This window comes from Schistocerca americana, chromosome 2 (assembly GCF_021461395.2).
Source record: "Schistocerca americana isolate TAMUIC-IGC-003095 chromosome 2, iqSchAmer2.1, whole genome shotgun sequence".
NCBI classification, from domain to species: Eukaryota; Metazoa; Arthropoda; class Insecta; order Orthoptera; family Acrididae; genus Schistocerca; species Schistocerca americana.
Window position 1 is genome coordinate 258,114,813 of NC_060120.1, and position 21,814 is coordinate 258,136,626.

General features: G+C 39.7%; 1 protein-coding gene across 4 annotated transcripts in view; it reads right to left on the bottom strand.

The window, feature by feature from the left end:
• Nucleotides 1-13,336: 13,336 nt before the first annotated feature.
• Nucleotides 13,337-21,814, bottom strand: part of LOC124594768 (mucin-12-like) — a 100,788-nt gene continuing 92,310 nt past the window's right edge. For 3 of the 4 annotated variants that reach the window (XM_047133161.1, XM_047133163.1, XM_047133164.1), the window contains one exon: nt 13,337-14,309. In XM_047133161.1, the coding sequence (XP_046989117.1) occupies nt 13,910-14,309 (400 nt within the window). In that variant the 3' untranslated portion in view covers nt 13,337-13,909. The remainder of the gene's footprint in view (nt 14,310-21,814) is intronic. The other variant, XM_047133162.1, reaches the window with a different exon arrangement.

Consider the following 21,814-nt stretch of genomic DNA (forward strand, 5'->3'; position numbering starts at 1 on the left):
CACTTATGATGAAGATGCCTAATTTCTTGTTAAAAGTATAACTTGTGGATATTTTGCGTAATTTTGCATACATTGTATGTAAACATTTTCTATGGGGATTTTCATGTGGCCAGTTAGTATAAGTATAAATTTGAAAAACATATGTACTGTAGTTTTTGATAAGATTTTTTGTTTAATGTTTTGTGTGTCTGTAGATTTTGAACCCAATTTCTGCGGTCACTTGTGGTCATTGAATTGCACAGTTACCTCTTTGCAATATCTATCTGGTCAGTCCAATGAGGGGGCGATGTGATGAAGCAAGCTGCGATATTTTTACTTCCCCTCTTGTTTTGCCATCTGCCTCCTTAAATTCGTTTTTTCACTTCTGACTACTTACTATTAAAATATTTGAGTATAATCTGCATTTTCATAAAAGAGAAAGGTTGGCCCTCAGTTTTAAAGAACATAACACCAGATCTAATTCTGTGCATAGTTTTATGTATGTAATTGATTTTCTAATTTATTTTGAATATTCAGAGTTAGTATCTTTGATTACACGGTGAAATCACTAATTGTTTTGAAACTTAAAATCTATTGTTGACTTGTAAACAAATATAAATTCTGTACTAATGATAAACATTTGGAGGAACAACTAATAGTATTTTTAAAGTATTTATTTGTTTCTTTTCGAAAACATGTAAGCATAGCCAGCCCTTAATTAATTCTGAAGTAATTTCCAGTTTCGTCAAAAGTATTGCTTGTGTAACTATATGTGTTAATTTCATCATTTAAACAAATAATTCGGCTTAAATCTTGTAGTAGAAGGAACTGTTAAAAAGATCGAATTTTTCAATGTATTTAGTTAATTTAATGAGTTAAGTTTTAATTGTAATTTCTGAAAATTTAACTTCGATCAATGTGTAGTTTCAGCACCTATTATTGTGAGCACATATAAGGGCCCAATTTTTTGGTCCCGAGACAAGTCAGTCCATGGCCGAGTTTCAGACAAGGAACCTGTGTTGGTTAGATTAACAACAATGCATCTGTGAAATAAGGATTACACAATTAGGCCATGTGTAAAAACAATGACAGTGACTGTTTTCTTACGTACCTTTCTATTCTTCAAAATTTGGGAACTTTGTGGTTAGGTTTTTTACTGCTCGTTTATGTTCAACAGTAAACCATTGTAGCAGTATGTGGATGTTTGCCTGCAAACTATTAATGACGCTTATCGAAAGTTAAACAATAGTGCCAATAGTGCACTGACCATATAACTGTATTACTGGGGGGTGGGGGGGTTGTGAACAGTGAAAGTAAATAACTGTGAAACGCAAATGTGCACCTGTTGGCTACATCATTTAAAGTAGTTGGTGTTGATTTTCTACCCCCTCCCTATAGCATCACAGTACGTTGACACTGAGGAGAACCAATGAAGAATTAAAGTGGGCGAGCACCATCACATGTGTTGTAAGAATTTCAGTGCAAGACACTTTAAGTGTGCTTTCACACAAGAGATAAAAACAAATGTAGCGAGAATGTATGGCTAATGGTGCCATAACGTCGCCTGGATAGGGGGAAGATACACACAGAGCAAGAGGTTAACTGAATAGTTAACCTCTTGCTTTTAGTATATTTTCCCCTCCATATTTGTAGGAAAACAAGGTTCTGTAAATTATGATGAAATGAAATGTGTGTATAGTTTTACTGACCAAGAGACCATATCTAGTATGTTCAGCAGCTGAGTGCAAGTCTTTCTATTTGACATCACTTTGGCGACTTGGATCATGATGATGATGTAATGCTGATGAGAACAACACACATACTCAGCCCTAAGCAGAGAAAATCCCTGTTACGGCAGAGAATCAAACCCAGGGCCCAGGGATGGAGAGTCAGCAATGCTATGAACAACACCACAAGCTGCTTACTACAAATTACAATATACTTTGGAAATAAGATAACATTTTTAAAAAAAAATATACTTTTGTGACTCCAATAAACACTTTAAAATTTAGGAGGAATGGAGATTAAGAGTTTAATGACCTTTCAACAACAAGATCATTAGAGACATCAGAAGTTCAGTTCATGGAGGACAGAACTAAATCGGCTGTACCCTTTCAAAGGAATGATTCCATCACTTACCTGGAGCAATTTAGGGAAATCACAAAAAAACTGGATGGGGATTTGAACCAATGTCATCTCGAACACAAGTGTAGTGCACGCGCCACATTGACATATCATTCAGTTTTAAAATTCAGTAATTACACATGAAACTCAGGTGGGATAATGTAACAAAACAGCAAACCCCTCATTTTTAGCAGACAATAAGTCACATCTGTGGATCGTTTGACATAGTGTCTACCCTGTTGCATACCAGGACAAGGAACTCTGAGACGTTTCTCTTGCCCTAAGCAGATGTTGACGAGGTACACATCTGAAATGAAACTGTCGCAGAACGGAAATGATACGATTCCGGACATGGGTTCCTATTCAAAATGTTCTGTACTCACTACCCTCTACATGTCCTAGAAGTTTGTAACGGGACTTTCTAACCACCCTGTACATCACCTTAATGCTTAACATACTGTAAAATTATGTTCAATATTAATTTCAGTGTTCTAGAAACTTTAGTTTCATTGTCTGCAAGACGATGTGTGTAAAACATCTACCTACATCAAAAGCCACAGTCTTATGCAACTCAGGAAGTTAAATAAAATTAATGTTAGAAAAGGTAAATAAGAGACTCAACTTACTGTATCTATTAAAGGATTACAAACACGTAATTAATGTTTGATATGATCATGGACAATATATAGTCAAAATGAAAAATTAGTTGCAGCACTGTCATTCTGTATATTCAAAACCCACTTTAAATTAGCAGTAAAAAAAGGCGCACCATTTAGACAAAATTACTATGCAAGACGTACACACCTAGAATTAACAGTTACTTCTGCTTCAACACTTCAAATCAACAGGCCAAAAATCTTGCAATTAAGTGACATGAAACTCAAGTGAAGTGTGATTGTCTGTTACCCAGCCTGCCATATCAGCTTCTCACTTCACCCTGGCAGCCTCAGTCAGTTTGTTAGTTAGTTACACATTCCATGGATCATTCTGCACAATAGATCACAATGCTCTGGAATGAGTTATTTTACATTCATACTGAAAATTAATTTGTACATATAGTTCTATTCTGAACATTTCTAAGCCCCCACCCAGCCACCCCACATACACACACAAAGAGAAAAAGATATACAGATGGATGTTACTAATTCCTACCCACCGCTTTTCACATGTTACAGTAATAGAAATTCTTCTATGGAGCACAGGGAGTTGTCAAGGAGAAATTGTCTGTTTGTTTTCAAATTTTACTTTGCTGCCTGTTAGACATTTTACACCACTGGGTAAGTGATCAAACATTTTTATTACAACAGTGTGCCTTTTTGTGCTAAATACAACATTAATAAAGACTAATGAATGTCATTTGTCATTTTTCTTTCTGGTATTGAATTATTTACATACTTGTTCCTTTTTAACTGTAGTGGTTTATTTACAACATGCTGCATGAGGGAATAAATATATTCTGAACCAGTAGTCAGAAGGCTCAACTCCTTAGACATATGTGTACAAGATGATCATCGGTGAGCACCACTTATTATTCTTACAGCACTTTTTCTGCAATGAAGACTTTCTTTCTTAAAGACGAGTTACCCAAGAATGTTATTCCATATGACATTACTGAATGAAAAAAATGCAAAATGTGTCCACTTACTAATTTTCAATGATTCTAAGTGTAAATGTGACTGAACTAAGTTTTTTTAGGCGTTCCAAAACGTGCTTTTTCCAATTTAAATTCTCATCAATATGGACACCTAAGAATTTTGAACTTTCCACCTTATTTATTGTTCCCTCGCCATTTGTTACACTTTTCATTGGTGTAATGCTTCTAGATGTCCAGAACTGAATATGTTGTGTCTTTTAAAATTGAGGGTGAGACCATCTGAAGAAAACAAGTCATGGTACTTTTAAGAATTTTGTTTGCCAATTCTTCTGTTTCTGTATATACGCTTGGATTGATTACAATACTAGTGTCATCTGTAGAAAGAACTAACTCTGCCATGTTGTATATTAGACAGAAGATCATTTACTTATATAAGGAACAACAGTGGGTCAAAGACTGAGCTTTGGGGAACCCTATATGTGATACCTCCCCAGTAAGAATTAAGTTTCCGGATCACATTGGTTGAATTGCTGCATTCAGCCTTCTGTGTTCTTTTGGTTAGGTTATCCACTGGTTGATTATCCACTGGTTGGCTATAAAATGATAATTGGATTATTCTATCACCCATCACACTCGTCTTCTGATGTAACTGAAAACTTAAGAGACAAATCTCAGTTCACTTGTACGTAAGCTCCCCAATCATACTGTAATCATTGGTGAAGACTTTAATCATCCAACACTTAACTGGTAAAATTGCAATTTTGTTACTGATGGGTCTGATGAGACATACTGTGAAACAGTACTAAATGCCTTCTCTAAAAACTACCTAGAACAGGTAGTTATGAAGCCCACTCATGGAAATGGCAACAAACAGACTTGATCTCTTTGAGGTATGGGTATTGTTTTGCTTTAGGGCGCAAAAAACAACAGGGGTCATAAGCACCCATGTCAAAACTATAGAACACGAAGACAGAGAGGAGTTAAAAAACGAATATATGTCAGTCTCAATTGACATCATAGAAGACAGCTAAAAACATGCACGTGGAAAAAAGGCGAAAAAAGACAACATACAGAAATGGAGGTCCAAAACTAAAAATTAGATGGCTTTCACCATACTGCTTTGGCAGATAAAAAGTAAAATGTGGTTAACAGTCTGCGTGTCATTTGCTAAAATGGTCGATAACTCAGAAAGCAAACCCAAGGAGGAAAGTAAACGGTTAAAAAATGGGCATTCCATCAGGAAGTGGCGGACAGTTAAAACTTGGGCACAATGTGTACAAAGTGGGGTAGCACCACTTATCAAATGACGGTGGCTAAAAAGGCAGTGCCCAATACGCAGCCTAGTTAAAATGAATTCTTCTCAGTGGGAGGGCCGAGAGGAGGTCGTCCACACCACTGGGAGAGGCTTAATAAGCCAGAGCTTATTCCCGTGACAGGAGGACCATTGATGATGCCAAAGGAACACCACCTCCTGACAGACGGCAACACAGAGATCATTGGAGGAACTACAGGAACTCGTGGGCTGAGGTATGAAGACTGCAGCCTTGGCAGCAGTGTCAGCAGCCTTGTTTCCTGGCAGACTGACATGACCAGGAACCTACAGAAACATCACACAGGCTCCACCACGAGTGAGCAAGTGACAGTTTCCCTTGACCCGCTGCACTAAGGGATGGGTAGAGTACAGAGCACGTAGACTTCGAAGGTGCTGATTGAGTCTGAGCAGAGGGTACAATTGAAAAGGCTGTGTCGCCGGATGTACTCAGTGGCCTGATACAGGGTGAAGAGCTCGGCTGTAAATACTGAACAGTGTGCCAGAAGCCGATATTGAAAGACACGGGTGCCAATGACGAAGGCACACTTGACCCCACGCTCAGTCTGAGAGCCATCGGTGTATACAAAGGTACTATCGCGAAGTTCCATGCAAAGGTCATGAAAATGAATGTGATAGAGCGAGGCAGGAGTGGTGTCCTTAAGAAGCGAATGAATGCAAAAGTTAACATGCGCTGCTTCACAAACCTAAGGCAGTGAAGGGTTCACACCCATCAGGAAAGTTGCAGGTAGTGCAAAGTTAAGTTGCCGTAGCAAGTGCCAAAAAGCGGACTCCACGAGGTAACAGAGAAGAGGGACGTGCCCCATACTGGTGATCAAAGGAATCATTGAAGAATGAGACATAGGATGGCATGGCAGACAAACGGCATGCATACATGCTGAGGAGAAAGTCACGGCGGTAGGACAGCAGTAGTTCAGCAGCTTCAGCATACAGACTCTCAACTGGGCTAGTGTAAAAGGCGCCTATGGCCAAACAGATGCCACGCTGATGGATAGTGTTGAGACAGCATAAGAAGGATAGATATGCAAATAAATAAACAAAGCACCCATAATCAAGTTTCGAAAGGACAAGGGACTGGTACAAACAGAAGATGGAGGTTTGATCGGCACCCCAGGAAGTATCATTGAGGACACATAGGACATTAAGGAACCATGTACAGTGGGCTGCCAGGTAAGACGCAGGGGAGGACCATGAGAGTTTCATATCGAGCATTAGCCACAGGAATTTCGTAGTTTCAACGAACGGAAGGGCAACAGGGCCAAGATGTAAAGATGGTGGGAGAAACCAATTGCGTCGCCAGAAATTCATACAGGTGGTTTTGTCAGTGGAAAAGCAAAAGCCACTGTCTATGCTCCAGGAGTAAAGACGATCAAGACGTCGCCGAAGACACTGCTCAGTGAGACAGGTCCATGTAGAACTACAATAGATGGCAAAATCGTCAACAAAAAGCCAGCCAGAGATGCACAGCAGGAGACAGGCCATTATATTGTTAATGGCGATAGCAAACAGGATGATGCTCAGGACAGAACCCTGAGGTACACTGTTTTCCTGGATAAAGGTGTCTGACAAGGCAAAACCCACACACACCTTGAAAACTCGGTCTTTTAAAAATGCCTGAAGGAAACAGGGCATGCAGCCACGGAAGCCCCAAATGTAAAGAGTTCAGAGGATATCAGTTCTCCAGCACATTTTGTAGGCCTTCTCCAAATTGAAAAACACGGCCAGTCTGGGATTTCCACAGAAAACCATTCATGACATGGGTGGACGAAGTCATGAGATGGTCAACTGCAGAATGCTGCACTCTAAATCCACACTGTGCATTCGTCAGTAAACTAAGAAACTCGAGCCACCATACTAGCTGGGCATGACTCATATGTTCCATCACCTTGCAAATGCAGCTGGTAAGAGAGATGGGGTGTGGCAGCTAGAAGGAAGGTTTTTGTCCTTACCGGGCATAGGTATGGGTATATGGTGGCTTCACTCCAGCGTCCAGGAAATGTGCCCTCTGCCCAGATGCAATTGTATGTGTTAAGCAGAAAGTGCTTGCCCGCAAGAGAAAGGGGTTGCAACATCTGAATGTGGATGGAGTCTGGCCCTGGGGCGGAGGATTGAGATGAACTGAGAACACAAGTAGCTCCCTCCACTTGAGATGAGAGTTTGATGGCTTGTTGCACTGGGTGATTTCACAACCTCGGAGCCGAATTGGGGGTGACCTGCATGGTCATGTCCTTCATGGAGCGAGAGATAAAAAGAACAGAACTACAGGTGCCAGACGGGAGAACGCAGGGTTTCCAGCTAGCCAGTAACTTGTGAGCGACTGGGTAAGGCACTTTTTCCTTTACCCACATCTCTTGGACAACCCGCTCATCAAGATACATGGGACAATCCTGAGAGGAGGTGGCATGGCCACCACTGCAGTTGATACAGCAGGAAGAAGGACGTGGACAATCGCCCTCATGCGCATCCCTACCACAGGTTACACTTTTGGTTGGGGCTCAACACGACATTCTGGTGTGGTTGAAACGGTGACACTGGTAGCAGCGCATTGGATACAGAATGTACGGCCAGACTGTGATAATTTCATAGACTGCTTTTAATCTTGGACAGAAGCACCACTCTATCGAAGGTGAGTAAAAGAGTGCGGGTGGGCACCAAGGAGGAATCTATCTTTTCCATTAAATGATGGACTGCAATGACACCCTGATCAGTGAGGTAAGACTGGATTTAGGCCTCAGTTAGACCATCAAGCAGCCTGGTGTAAATTACACCACGGGAAGAATTTAAAGTTCTATGGGCCTCGGCACAAACAGGGTAGCCGTGGAGAAGAGAGACAGCGAACAGTTGTTGTGCTCGAGAAATAGAAGTAGTCTCCAAAAGCAAAGTGCCATTTCCGTAAACAAGAGCAGGATTTAACAACAGGGCTGGCAACCACATCAACACCTACTGAATAATAAATGGATTTACTGTGGTGAAGGACTGACTGTCTTCAGTATGTGAGACCACGAGGAACCGTGGTGCAGCAGGAAGGGTCTTTGAATCGTTAGCCTCATTATGTTTACGTTTCGTAGGACTCCTTCCAACTGGCACAATGGGGCACACCCATCATAGGTGACTGTTCAAACCTCCCGAACACCTGACAGAGGAACCAATTGGCAGTATGGGAAGGTTGCAGCTCAGGCAAACACCCCTCCATGGGCCTGGCCTGTACCAGGTGGTACGAGCGAACCCTACCTGTCAACCCGGCACTGGGAATTACCCGTTACCCAGTCACCTGTTACGCATCAGTCACGTGGGCCAGCTTTCAGGAGTGCACAGGGAGGAAGAAGAAAAAGAGGAACCTCAAACGCTGAAGCAGAGGAACGAGAGGAGAAGGGAAACAAAGAAAGGAAAAGGGAGAGAAAAACAGAGGTGAGACTGTTCTTACGTCAGCAACAGACAATGCAGAACATTCCCAATAACACCCCAGACATGTTCCCCAAGAGAATAGACATGTAGCACGGAAGAGAAAAAATGCTGCAAATGCTGGAGCCCCATGGTAGCCAAGCATGAGCCCACCAAAGAGTAGCGAGCCCCTGGGAGGTACCTCTTTGAGGATGTTCACATCGAAACTGATATCAGTGACCATGACGTGAATGTGGCAATAATGATTACCAATGTACAGAGGACAACTAAACAACGCAGAAAGATGTGTGTTCAGTAAACTAGATAAAAAAAGTAGTGGCATATCTCAATGAGAAACCTGAAACTTTCAGCACAGGGAAGGAATATTTAGAAGAATTATGGCTCAAGTTTAAAAGAATAGTCCACAATGGGATGAAACCTCCATGGTATATAGTCACTGTAAGGAAACTTCTAAAGAAACAACAGAGATTAGTACAAAGTTTAGGGCTATATAAAGAGAAATGCTGACTGAAATGCGTTTGGCTATCAAGAGAGCAATGCCCGATGCCTTTAATGACAACTATAGCAGAATATTGTAAAATGATCTTTCACAGAACCCAAAGAAATTCTGGTCATATGTTAAGCTGTTAGTGGCACCAAAGTTATTTGTCCAGTCTCTAGTGAATGAGATAGGAACTAAAATTGAGGGTATCAAAGCAAAAGCTGAAATGCTGAACTCCGTTTTTTTTACAAGTGCTTCTTAATAAATGACAACCCAGGAGAATTGCTGTAATTTAATCCTTGTAACACTGGAAAGATGAACGAAAAAAGTATTACAGGGTGTATACGCGGACAAAAAGCTACGCTTTCACACATAATATTGGTCTTTTTTGCTTGTGATACACCTTTAAGATACACAAGACAAATCTGCCAGTAAAATTTTAAGTAATGATGCAAATGTCTGACCTTTTGGGTTCTAAATTCTTCTAAGTGGCTGGTCCTCAAAGTGTTAAGTTTTAAATGAGAGTCAAACAACCAGATTAAAGAAATTCATTGCACATTCTCATATGTAAATAACTCATCTTGCGTAAAAGGAAATTTACTTTGAAAGTAACACTTTTCAAACCACCATTTGCAATATTTTCCCGTGACCTGTTAGTAATAGGTTCATTTCAATAGTTGCCAGAAAGCGCCAGACAGCAGGCGTCACTGCGCATACACAGCTGCTATGATGTAGGAAGACCGTATATTCATATGTATTCACAATGAACTTAACTATGCCCCGATTTGATATTACGCTTTTCACTGTGGTTTTCGGTATGCAAATTTTCTTGGAGTACCCATGCTAAATTATCTTATGTTTGGTTCTTTATTTGGAATACTGGTATATGTGCCAGAAGATGAACATTTGCACTTGAAATTCAGCGAGCCGTGAAACTAGACAATAGTGTGGAATGAAACATTTTGTTTCAAAGGATAGACTGCCTCTGTGAAAAATATTAATAAAAGCCAAATTTTTTTAGCAAACCGACAAAAATAACTTCATCGTTCTGCAAGGCAATTACTGCTCAATTGCCAAAAACTTGGAAATAAACTAAAATCAGAAAATATTCTAATAACTTATTTTAGCCTTGCATAATTATGTGGATGTATTTTAATTCATGTGATAGTTTCTGGCCGTATAAATCTGTTTTGTTATCATTTGACGCACGAGTTGTAAACAAAGAGGAAACAGCAAAATCATTAAACATAATCACGAGTCACGTGGAGACAACCCCATCCCAACAACTCAGATTGCTCTGCACATGCGTGAACCTGGCAGCTTTTGGCGTGCCAGAAAATTTTTTCCTGGTAGCATCTGACTGCTTATTGTTACTGCTGATGCAGATAACAGCCACAATTCAAGTAGCCAGAAGTGGAAGAAGGTACCGCACATACACAATTCAACTGCTCATGAGTCCGCTGGCAACTGCTCAAACAAACCTAATGTAAACAGTTGTGACATCTCGCTCATTGGAAGCAGTTTGTTGTTATGAAGTATTGCATATCTTCATCCTACAGCCTTTGACACATTTTGCTGTTGGCAGATGCTTGTGTTTGCACAGCATTTTGTAGCTGTAAAGGTGCATTTTCTTTGTAACTTAAGTTTTTTTTTAAAACATTTTATCTATTTTTCTCTCACTTATGTTTTATTGCTGCAGTATTATTTTACAGTAGTGGGATACCGTAAAATTCTTTGTTAGAGTATCAGTTCTTACCAGTCAAAATTACAAAAATTCAACTGAAAACTAAAACAATGAAAAATTCCTGGATTTCCCGGGGCATATACACCCTGTATTAGTACCAATGGTGTTGAGTAACAGCTGAAATCATTAAAATTGAACAACGTTCCAGGATCTGAGGGAATCCCTATCAGATTCTATACTGAATTAGCCCCTCTTCAAACTATAATCTATCGCAGAGCCCTCGAACAAAAACCGTGCCCATTTCTTGGAAAAAAGCACAGGTTACACCCATCTACAAGAAGAGTTGTAGAAGTGATCAACAACACTACCGCCCAATATCCTTGACATAATTTGTTGTAGAATCTTGGAAAATATCTGAGTTCAAACATAATGAGGTATCTTCAACAGAATGACTTCCTCAATGCCAAGTAGCACAGATTCTGAAAACATCGACCATATGAAGCCCAAATTACACTTTTCTCACATGACATAATGGTAGTTTCAGGTCAAGACAATCAGGTAGATGTAGTATTTCTTGATTTCCAAAAAGCATTTGACTCAGTACCACATCTACACTTAAGTATGGGGAATCAAGTAAAATTTGTGACTGAATTGAGGACTTTTTGATAGGGAGGATGCAGCATGTTATCCTGGATGGAGAGTCATCATCAAAGTATAAGTAACTTCGTGCGTGCCCCAGGGAAATGTGTAGGGATCCTTGCTGTTCATGTTGCATATTAATGACCTTGCAGACAATATTAATAGAAACCACAGGCTTGTTACAGATGATGCAGTTACCTATAATTATGTACTGTCTGAAAGAAGCTGGACAAATATTCAGTCAGTCTTGATAAGATTTAAAAGTGGTACTATGATTGGCAACTTGCTTTAAATGTTAAAGGTGTAAAATTGTGCATGTCACAAAATGAAAAAAATATGGTATCCTATGACTATAATATCAGTCAGTCACTGTTGGAATTGGCTAAGTCACACAAATACCTGAGTGTAACACTTAGTAGGAATATGAAACAGAATGATCACATAGGCTCAGTTGTGAATAAAGCAGGTGATGAACTTGGGTTTACTGGTAGACTACTGGGGAAGCGGAATCAGCCTACAAAGGAGATTCCTGACAAATCGCTCATGTGACTGGTTCTAGAATACTGCCAAAGAGTGTGGGACATTACCAAGCAGGACTAACAGGGGATATTGATAGCATACAGAGGAGGGCAGCACGGGATATTGAAAGCTAAAGGGGAGGGCAGCACAAATGGTCACAGTTTATTTGATCCATGGAGATCATTGGAAAATGATCTCAGCAGTGAATCAGGTTAGTAGTTATTGATATCTCTCTTACCTACTTTCTTAGAGAGGCATTTAACAGCACCATATTTCAGTCTCTTTGGGTAAAAGCCTTGAGTTAGTGCTGCATTAAATACTTTGGATTAGACTGGGCATATTATATTGGAACAGATCTTTAGTATGCTGTTGGAGACACCATCAAAACCGGATGAGCTATTTTTGGGACTGTTTAATTTTCTTAATTTCAGAAGGATAAGTTGGTGAGGCATTCATATGATTAAATTTTACGAGTATTACTATTTCAACATAATGCTCCCACAAGTTGTTTGTCCCTATCCTTTTACTATATTTAAGAAATCATTATTAAATACATTTGCTGCCTGTGACTCATCACTTATAGTCCTTTCATTCAGTTCAATAATTATGTTATCCTGTTCTGTGGCTTGCTGTCCCGTCCCTCATTTTACGACACTCCATACAGCTTTGGTTTTTAATAACCTTTCTTAGTAATTTTGAATGGTTTTTGTAGTGTGCATCTACTGTAGGATCACTATTTGTTCTTACCAAAAGATACATTTCCTTTTTCCTTCCACAGGATACTTTAATCCCTCTAGTGAGTCTTTTTTTTTTTTATTTTTTTTTTTATGGCTTTTAGTGTCCTTCCTGACTAGCTTATGTGGAAAGCTATTTTCAAATAATGATATGAATTTACCATGGAACAGACTAAATTTTATGTTTGCACTTGGTTCATTATAAATTTAATATCAGGTCATCTCCTGCAAACTATTCTTTTTGTCCTGGTGTCACTATCTACTCAAACTTATTTCCACTGAGGAGTATCCATACTGTAAGGCACTATGTTATTTATCCTAACTGTGCATCACGAACAGAGATAGCATTTGTTACTGGGTAAATAGTTATTTTCTTGCTTTAAGCTTCACCAAAGAAAATATTATCAATTAGGGCCCTACTCAATTTGATCGGAGTGTACATGCTTCACTGGAAACTATAGGCAGGAATTTAAATCAGCAATGTTACAGAAGTATGGCAGTTTTTGGAAACCTCCTGATGAAATTGAATAGTCCTTTTGGTAAGAGACACCATTTTAAGGGGGGGGGGGGGGGGGGGGTGTTGTATACAGTTTGTACTGTGTTGCTCTACACTCGCAACGTAGAGCTGCACTTTTTCAAGGGCTGAAGACCACTTGAGGTAATATAAATTGGGGAAAAAAAAAATACAATTTGTAACTACAATTATAAATTCTCTTTTCATTCCATTTCATGCTGTTGTAGTCCCTTAATTGCTTCAGGAAAAAAATGGCGCCAAATAAAAAAATCACTTTGATAGATAAATTTTAAGAAACAAGTATTTTAATATTATTTTTAAATTAACAAATCAGAGCAAATTTCATAAATAACACATTTCATATAAAAGAAGTAGATACAATCTAAGAATCCTGTCCACAGTATTAACTTACAATGATGCAATACAAAGCCCTTCTCAGCTACAAAATTCTCTTCACAATCAATGCACATATAAAACTTTTCCCTGTAATGTTCCTTCAGGTATCAGAATCTCAGTGGGAAAAAGGACGTGGTAATGAGGGCACTCTCCCTTTGCTACTGTTTGTGGTGGTGCTGGTGGTGATGGTGAAGGAAACGGGAAATGAAGGTCTTCCAGGCACCAGGCACAGTTCAGGTGGTGGGAAAGATTATGGTTATAAAGGCCCTACCTGTTCCTCTGGTGAAGGGCCTACATACATTGTCTTTTCATTTCTTGGTGTGTGTAGTGTCTTAATTATCTCAGAAAAAAGAATGCAAAAGAAAAAAGGCATTTTTGTAGAATAATTTTCAGTGACAGGTATTTTTAATAGTGCTTCCAAATGAACGAATCAATGCAATTTTTTGTAAAAAAAAAAAAAAAAAAGTCTGATATAAAAGAAGTAAATAAAACTTAAAATTCAGTCTTATTAATTTATCCCTTGCTTTCTTTCTGACATCGATGTGATTCTAAGCCCTTCTCGGTTACAAAATTCTTGTCACAATCGATGCATGTATAGAACCTTTCTCTGTAGTGAAGTGTCTTGTGGTGGATCAGAATATCAACAGGAAACTCAATATGGCAGTAAGGGCACTCTTCCTTTCCTACTGATGGTGGTGATGGTGAAGAGGTTGAAGATCTTCCAGGCCCCGCTTCAGATGGTGACTGAGATGATGGTCTTACAGGCTCTACCTGTACCTCTGGTGGACGGCCTTCAGGCAACTGTCTTTGTGGCTCTGATGCAAGCTGCAAAGTTGGAGTGAAAGGACTGACTGTTGCCGTTACAACAGCTCCACGTGGTTTTGGTGTCAGCCCTGATTTGTTGGCTCGACTGCTGAAACAAAAAATTGGACAAGTTATATCATGCCTCACAAAGGCTACAAAAAAGGTGTGCATTATACGAGGGCACACAGCTGAACACCTGAAATTTAAGAAGGCAACTGGCATGTCTGTGCGCACACATGGATGTGCCTGCCCTAGCCTAAATTTGGTGGCGAGGCATGTCAGGGCAATAGCGTTTGGCAGAAGGTGGTCGCAAGGCCCAGCAGATGATTATGGTATTCAAACTCTGTGACTGGCTGATAATGAGCATGTGAGAAATCTCAAGGCTGCTGGAGAGCAGCAGTTAAACTCGTTCTTTGGCTCAGCAGCTGGAAAAAACCCAGTGTGCTTAGCCACTGCTGTCAGGCATGGAAGAGAAACCTACTATTGTGGAACTGAGTTGATGATGATGGTGATTGGTTCTTGGGGCGCGCAACTGCATGGTCATCAGGCCCGTACGAAGTTTCAATTTTTACACAGTTCAGTTTTTACACAATCCAATCTAGCCACTATCATGAATGATGATGATGCTGATGAAATGATGAGGACAACACAAACACCCAGTCACCGGGCAGAGAAAATCCCCAGACCAGCCAGGAATCGAACCCGGGACACCGTGATCCGGAGGCTGCAATGCTAGCCACTAGACCACAAGTTGCAGACTGTGGGACTGAGTGACCACATCCAAGACAGTTACAGAAAAACCAATAAAACTTTTAAAAAGAGAAAACTAATAAGAGGGTGTATATAAACTGTGCCGTTGATCAAGCAAATAGTTTTTAACTTATTTGATACTAAAGATTTTACAATTAAAATAAACTTTAAAAATTAATATCTCCCCAATGCCTTACACAATTTTTAGAAACAAAGAGTCCATGGATAGGCCTCAAGGAGTTCTATCAGAAAATAGTAATACATTTCTACAGGCATTATGGATTTTAAACTACATCCTAGAATATGCATACCTCTCACAAAAAGATGTGAAATAACAGCAAAATAATTAATGAAACAATGAAAGTGGTGGCAGCATATCAAATTAGACATAGATGTTGATGTATGAATATATTCGTTTTTACTTCTTTCAATTTATTGACAACAAAACCCCTCGAAGTAGCATTTACACAGATAAAGCACTAAATATTGGACAGACAAATGACAGGAAGTGAAAACCAATGACAACAGTGAGAAGCTGAGTAAATTTCTATGTTATATGTTGTATTATGAACACATATAATCTAAACTTTATAGTTTTTGAGTATTTATTCAAAAATGGAAGGATGTAAATTTGACCGATGACAATGGGAAGGTGTAAATAGCTGGCAGCCACCTTGCTCTTGGTCGTTCAGCTGTGGGAACAGGAGCAGAAAAGATGTATATACAAGCAATGGCTAGGTTGCGTTTCAGTTGTGGTGGGAAAATTTATAAGTATGGAATTGGGGACGCACATATCCACAGCAAATACTTTGGTAGGAATATTTTGACAAGTTAGCTAGCATGTGAACTAAGAATTATTGACACTAGGTGAACAGGAGTTTTCCATGATTATTTTGTGAGCGATTGGAACTTGTGGTCTTGTTGGGTAGCCAACACGGAACTTTTATTTTAAAACATATGCTGATGAACTTTGGACTATTTTGGAAGTTTAATATGAATTTAAATTCTAGTTATTGTAGTATACTGCTCTGGTTTTCTTTTACTTTAAAGTTTTTGCACAGCCGTTGCGTTGACTCATTGAAGGAAAGAGAATAACAAACCCTGTTTCTTACTTAAACTAGTAAACACCTGTGTAATGTGAACATTATTAATTTTTTATTCACAGCCTGTAAAATTCCTGCCTGCACACTTGTTATTACTTATTTCTGTGTGAATATATATCAAGGGTAATTGCGAGATGTTTGATTGGCCCCTAGACATTAGTGTAGGCAAATAGTAAAAACCAATCAGCATTCTAAAATCTCCAAGAGCAATTGAAACTAGCTTTCAGTAGTCAGCATTATTTCAATTTATAATTTGTGCAGTCACACATGGAGACTCACAAGCAACCAACAGTAAGTATACAACCTTTCATTTGATTTATTGTTTGCACGGTCATAATATAGGGTCTCAGGTCTGGGATCAGTTTACAATAGGCAGAGCAGGTTATGCATGTGAACATTGTCAACAGCCCTTCAATGATCTACAAGAAACATTTCGGGAGCAGCCAGCAGTCAACATCAGTGCACAGCGATCTCTGAGTACTGAGCAGTCAGCAAACAACAGCGAGATGCTGCATGCAGCCAGGTGGGAACAGCAGCCACAGCAGCCAGTACGTGGCATCACATCCCACCACACCATGTCACCAGCATCAGTGGGATATTATGAGCAATGGTAGCAGCCATAACTGATGCGCACACGGGGGCAATCAGCACCAACTGCAAAGTTTTCGGGAAGTAAAACAGAAACTGCTTACCAGAATTGGCACAGCTAAGTCTGAGTTGAGGGGTTGAGTATTCAAGGGATACTGAAATAAGGCAGGCAAGGACTGAAATGTATATAAAGACTGTAGCTGGTGATGATAAGAAAATCTTTCTGCTAGGTAGACTAGCAAGCACAGCTGGCAACCTAAGGAAGAGGATGGAAAATGTGGTTGTTGTAAATAATAGTGATCTCAGCCAAGTATCCAGTAGTAGGATAAATAATGTCGAATTAAGCAGTGTATATAAAAATATGGGGTGGTCTGTGACACAGGAACCCAGTGGTAAAACATTCACAGGGATGGATTCATACAAGAACTGTTTTGTTCAAGATATGGATAATGAAAGAAAAATTAAATTGTTAAAATACTACCAAGAAGTTTGTGCTCAGACACTGGCAAATCAGTGTACTGACCAGTTTATTTCATATGACTGTTTTGAACAATTATTTTTAAACAGATATTGGAACTGGAGAGAAAACAGTAGATTTCAAAATTAGTTTCTTACTGGACCACTGTATAAGGGAAGCAGATACACAGTGAAAGACTTTATCAAGAGGAGTAGACAGACCATTGGGAGTACTTGCTGTAAATTTCCACGTTAAGAAGTATATTACCTGGAACATTACAGTGGGAATTAATACACTGTCCTACTGATTCGACTTAAAGTTTTTTAGATTTTACAGAGGATGGCTCAGGAATGTGCCACAGACCAAGCTTTGGAGGCAATGGTCAGGGTATCAATCAGACGAATTACCAAGATAACAGAAACAACTGAAACTGGGGAACAATCAACAGAATCTGAACCGAAATAGGAAGCAGGATGAGAAATGAAGAGGAAATAGAGGAAGATTTAATGATGGGGAATAGAAACCAGAGGGGTCAATCAGAGAATTACTATAGGAATGCTTCTGCAGTAAAACAGGGCAAGAATAATTACACTGTACAGATGCAAACACCAGGGACAGAATTTGGGTATCTAAAATCTCCTCCTCCTCCTCCTCCTCCTCCTGCTGATGCTTCACAGTCTTTGGTACCCAAGTTTCTTGAGGGGGCTTATCTTGCATTGAGTGTGGGGAGAGATGAAGATTGGGAAGTTCTGGGACTAACAGGCCATGGTTCCTTCAGCCAGGCAGAGATAGAAGCTGGAGGAGGAAGCTGCTCCTCCGGCCAGATGCAGGAAGTGGTTCTCGAAGCTGGTGCCGCAGGGACCAATATAGAGGAGGGTGGCAAGAGAACTGGTTTGGAAACAACTGAGGTGCTGGGGGAGATACCGTGACTTTCACATAATTGTTCATCATATCAGCAGGATGCAGTTGTTCATAATTTTTCATGACTCAGTAGACTACAGATGATAATAGATTTAATTTATGTATTTCAAATTTGTTCTTGAAGACCAGGCAAATTGGTGAATGCGGAGGATGGTGTTCCATACAAATGACACACAAAGGTGGTTGTTCACAAGGACTACCTTTGTGGAATGGTTGTCCGCAGTTACCACACATTTTGGATCCGCTATGCAGCACAATGATATGTGACCAAAGTGTAAGCATTGGAAGCACCTCATGGGTGGTGAGACATACGGGTTTTTGTCACACTTGTAGACCACATCTAGCCTCTCCGGGAGGACATTCCCTTCAAAGATAAGGTAAAGGTGCCTGTAACTGTTCAATAATCCTTGGGAGCTTTTTGGATGCATCGGACAAGGAAAGTTTTCCTTCTCATCCCTTACGGTTTACGTTAAACCTCCCCTGACCCATGGTCCTGGGTGACTTTCTCAAAATCTACTCGTTTTCCTATACTTCCCCAGCCCTTTTCCTTCACCCTTCTGCCTGAAGAAGGAGCCCTTGGCTCCAAAAGCTTGCCAATCACAACAGTCTTTCACGTGTGCATTCAGTCGCCACTTGGTGAGTAGATTTTTTATCTATCCAGTTAAAACCAAAGACTATGATTTATTAACAGAACAGCAGGTCTGCTAAAGAGACTGTCTACACTATGCCTGTACGCTCTCTTCTGGATTGCTGCTGTGCAGTGTGGGACGTGCATCAAATAATATGATTGACGGAGGACATCAATAAAGTTCAATGAAGGGCAGCTCATTTTGTACTATGGTGTAATACGTGAGAGAACACCATGAATATGGTATGTTAACTGGGGTGGCAACCACTAAAACAAAGGCGTTTTTCACTGCGGCGCCATCTTCTCATGAAATTTCGAACACCAACTTTCTTCTCAGAGTGAAAATAATTTGTTGGCACCCGACTACACAGGAAGGAATGGTCATCATAATAAAATAAAACAAATCAGAGCTCACACAGAAAGATTTAAGTGTCCATTTTTCCCGTGCGCTGCTCAAGAGTGGAAAGGTAGCAAAGTAACTTCAAGGTGGTTTGATGAACCCTCTACCAGGCACTTAATATGAATTACAGAGTAATCATGTAGATGTACATCAATGGTGTGTGTTGCATGTATTTATGTGCGAGTGCAAGGCTTAAACTACCACATTGCTATTACTTGAACAATGATGCCACTACCACTGCAATTTGGTATATGGCATGTTATCAGCATGATGACGATGATCCTTTTGACAAAACAAGGCATGTCCTCATTTTTGCAAATAAAATTGGGTGGATCTGCTGTCCTGACTTGTTCATAGTTTCATTTTGGAATCCCACTGAACATCTTTGAGATAAACTGGAGTGTGTGTCGAATATCTGAGCAACTTGCTCAAAACCTTGCCAACAACTATTCATCACATTTTAGGAATAAACCCTGTAATAGTGACAAAAGGAGGAAGGAGGGTGCATATGCTCAGGCACCGACTCCATTGGGCTATAGGAGGCCTGAGTTCACCCCCCCCCCCCCCTCCCAATAATTTAAGAAAATTGTTAGTTATATTGTGCTTTGTAAAATCACAAAATTATGTTGAAATTTTTATGTTCCTTGTTTGACAATAGTTAACTTTTAAAATACATTCAGTAATGAGTTAAAACAAATAATTATTACGGTAATAAGCAGATTAACTGCAATCGAGTGGTGGGAATCATGACAGTGTTATGGTGCTGTAGATACACTCAGAATTTGTCATGGTGCGTGAACCTTCGGGCAAAGTCTGGCGCCGGCGGGTCAGCGCTGCAGCTGCGGCGACATCAAAAAAACTGGAGCAGAAGTGCCTGGAACCCTACGCCTCATGTCGCCTTGATGTTTCGACACATTATGACACAATGGCTATATAAAGCCACCCTGCTGTCGCAGCCATTCAGTGTGGGCAGTTTCAGATGAGTTTAGTGGTGTCTAGTGGACTGTTTTATATGACTATATTTTATTTGTTTACTTTAGTCTCTTAGTGTATTGTGAATTGAGTTTGCAATGGATAAATCAGATACCAAAAAGGCGCGCTTGGAAGTTGATGATACTGCAAGTCAACCTCCAACAATTATTGTATCGTCAATTGCTTTGTAGTATTCAGACGAGAACCGTTCACAGCCGAAACCTGGACAATCTGGTAAGGGAAGATCATTTTAGAAGTCTTGGTTGATCAAATATACATGGCTAGAATATGAACCATCTACCGAAAAAGTTTTTTGCAAAACCTGCAAAGAGGCAGATGCTAAAAATATATTACAATTTTCTTCAAAAAAGAAGATGCATTTACTTCTGTAGGGTTTTCTAGCTGGAAAAGGGCTTTGGAAAAATTTCGTCTTCATGAAAATACATTTACACATAAAGAAGGTGTTCTGAAACTAAATTCTATCACTAAGCGGAGTGTGGCCTCCCAATTGAATGAACAGTTAGTTAGTGATATGAAGAAAGGCTGTTTAGCTCTTGAGACAATTTTTTACTACTGAGCAATTTCTATCCCAATAAGGCCTAGCAATTAGAGGGCACGGAGATGTAAACTCAAATTTTTTTTCAATTGTTGTAACTCTGAAAGAATGACATACCTGAGTTTAAAGATCGGTTAGGGCATTCAGGGTATAAGTGGATGTCTCACGTTATTCAAAACAAGATCATTGATCTACTAGGAAAGTCTTTGTTGAGAAAGGTATTGGCTTCAATCACGAAGACTGAACGTTTTTCTATTATGGTTGACAAAACAAGTGATTCTTCAATTCCCGAAGAAGTGTCATTTTGTATTCGTACTGTCGATGATTCCTTAATCATCAACATAGACTTAATTGGCTTATAATACGAGATCCCCAACACTGAATCACAAACTCTGTTTAGTATTTTAAAAGACGTTTTTGCTCGTCTTGATTTGTCGATGGATAACTTAAGAGGACAGTGCTATGATGGTGCCTCGAATATGAGAAGTAAGTTTAAAGGACCAAAAAAGTTAGTTTTGGATATACAACCAAAAGCACGTTATGTGCACTGCACTGCTCACAGTTTAGACTTGGCAGTTGTAGACAGTCTCCTCCATCTTACGTCTATGAGGGATATTATGGCTTTAGCCGAGGACTTAATAAACACTGTAAGGGAAACCAACAAAAAAGGATGGCACTTTTTGGAAGCATACGCTGTGAGACCACCAATGACCAAGCTGGTCTACGACCCCTTTGCCCGATTCGATGGACTATGCGAGCTTCTAGTAGCTTGAGAATATTGAAAAACTTTGAAGAACTTCTACAGTTTTTTTGAAACATTTTCTGCAGACGACAAAATAGATACAGGTTACAAATGTACAGGCTACCTTGAGTCAATGTTACAATTCAAGACTTTTTTTCTTTTTATGTCTTTATTGCCATGCAATGAACCCAGTAGAGGACGTCAATGAAAAAATTAATGCCCTCATCTAAGAGTTTCTGATCTGGAAAAAACGTATGAGGGCTTGATTTGTATATTGAATGGAAGGCGTGATAGTTTTGAACACTTTTGGGAATTGTGTTTAAAAGAAAAACCTTCACAAGTTGATGATCCTTAGCTTTCTCAGAATCTAAGTATACCAAAGAAGTATGAAAACAACGAAGCCAGCTCACTGCACACTTTCAAAACCCCAAAGGAATACTACAAAGCTACTTACATTGAATTTTGTGAAACAGTGCAATCTTGCATTACTGAGCGGT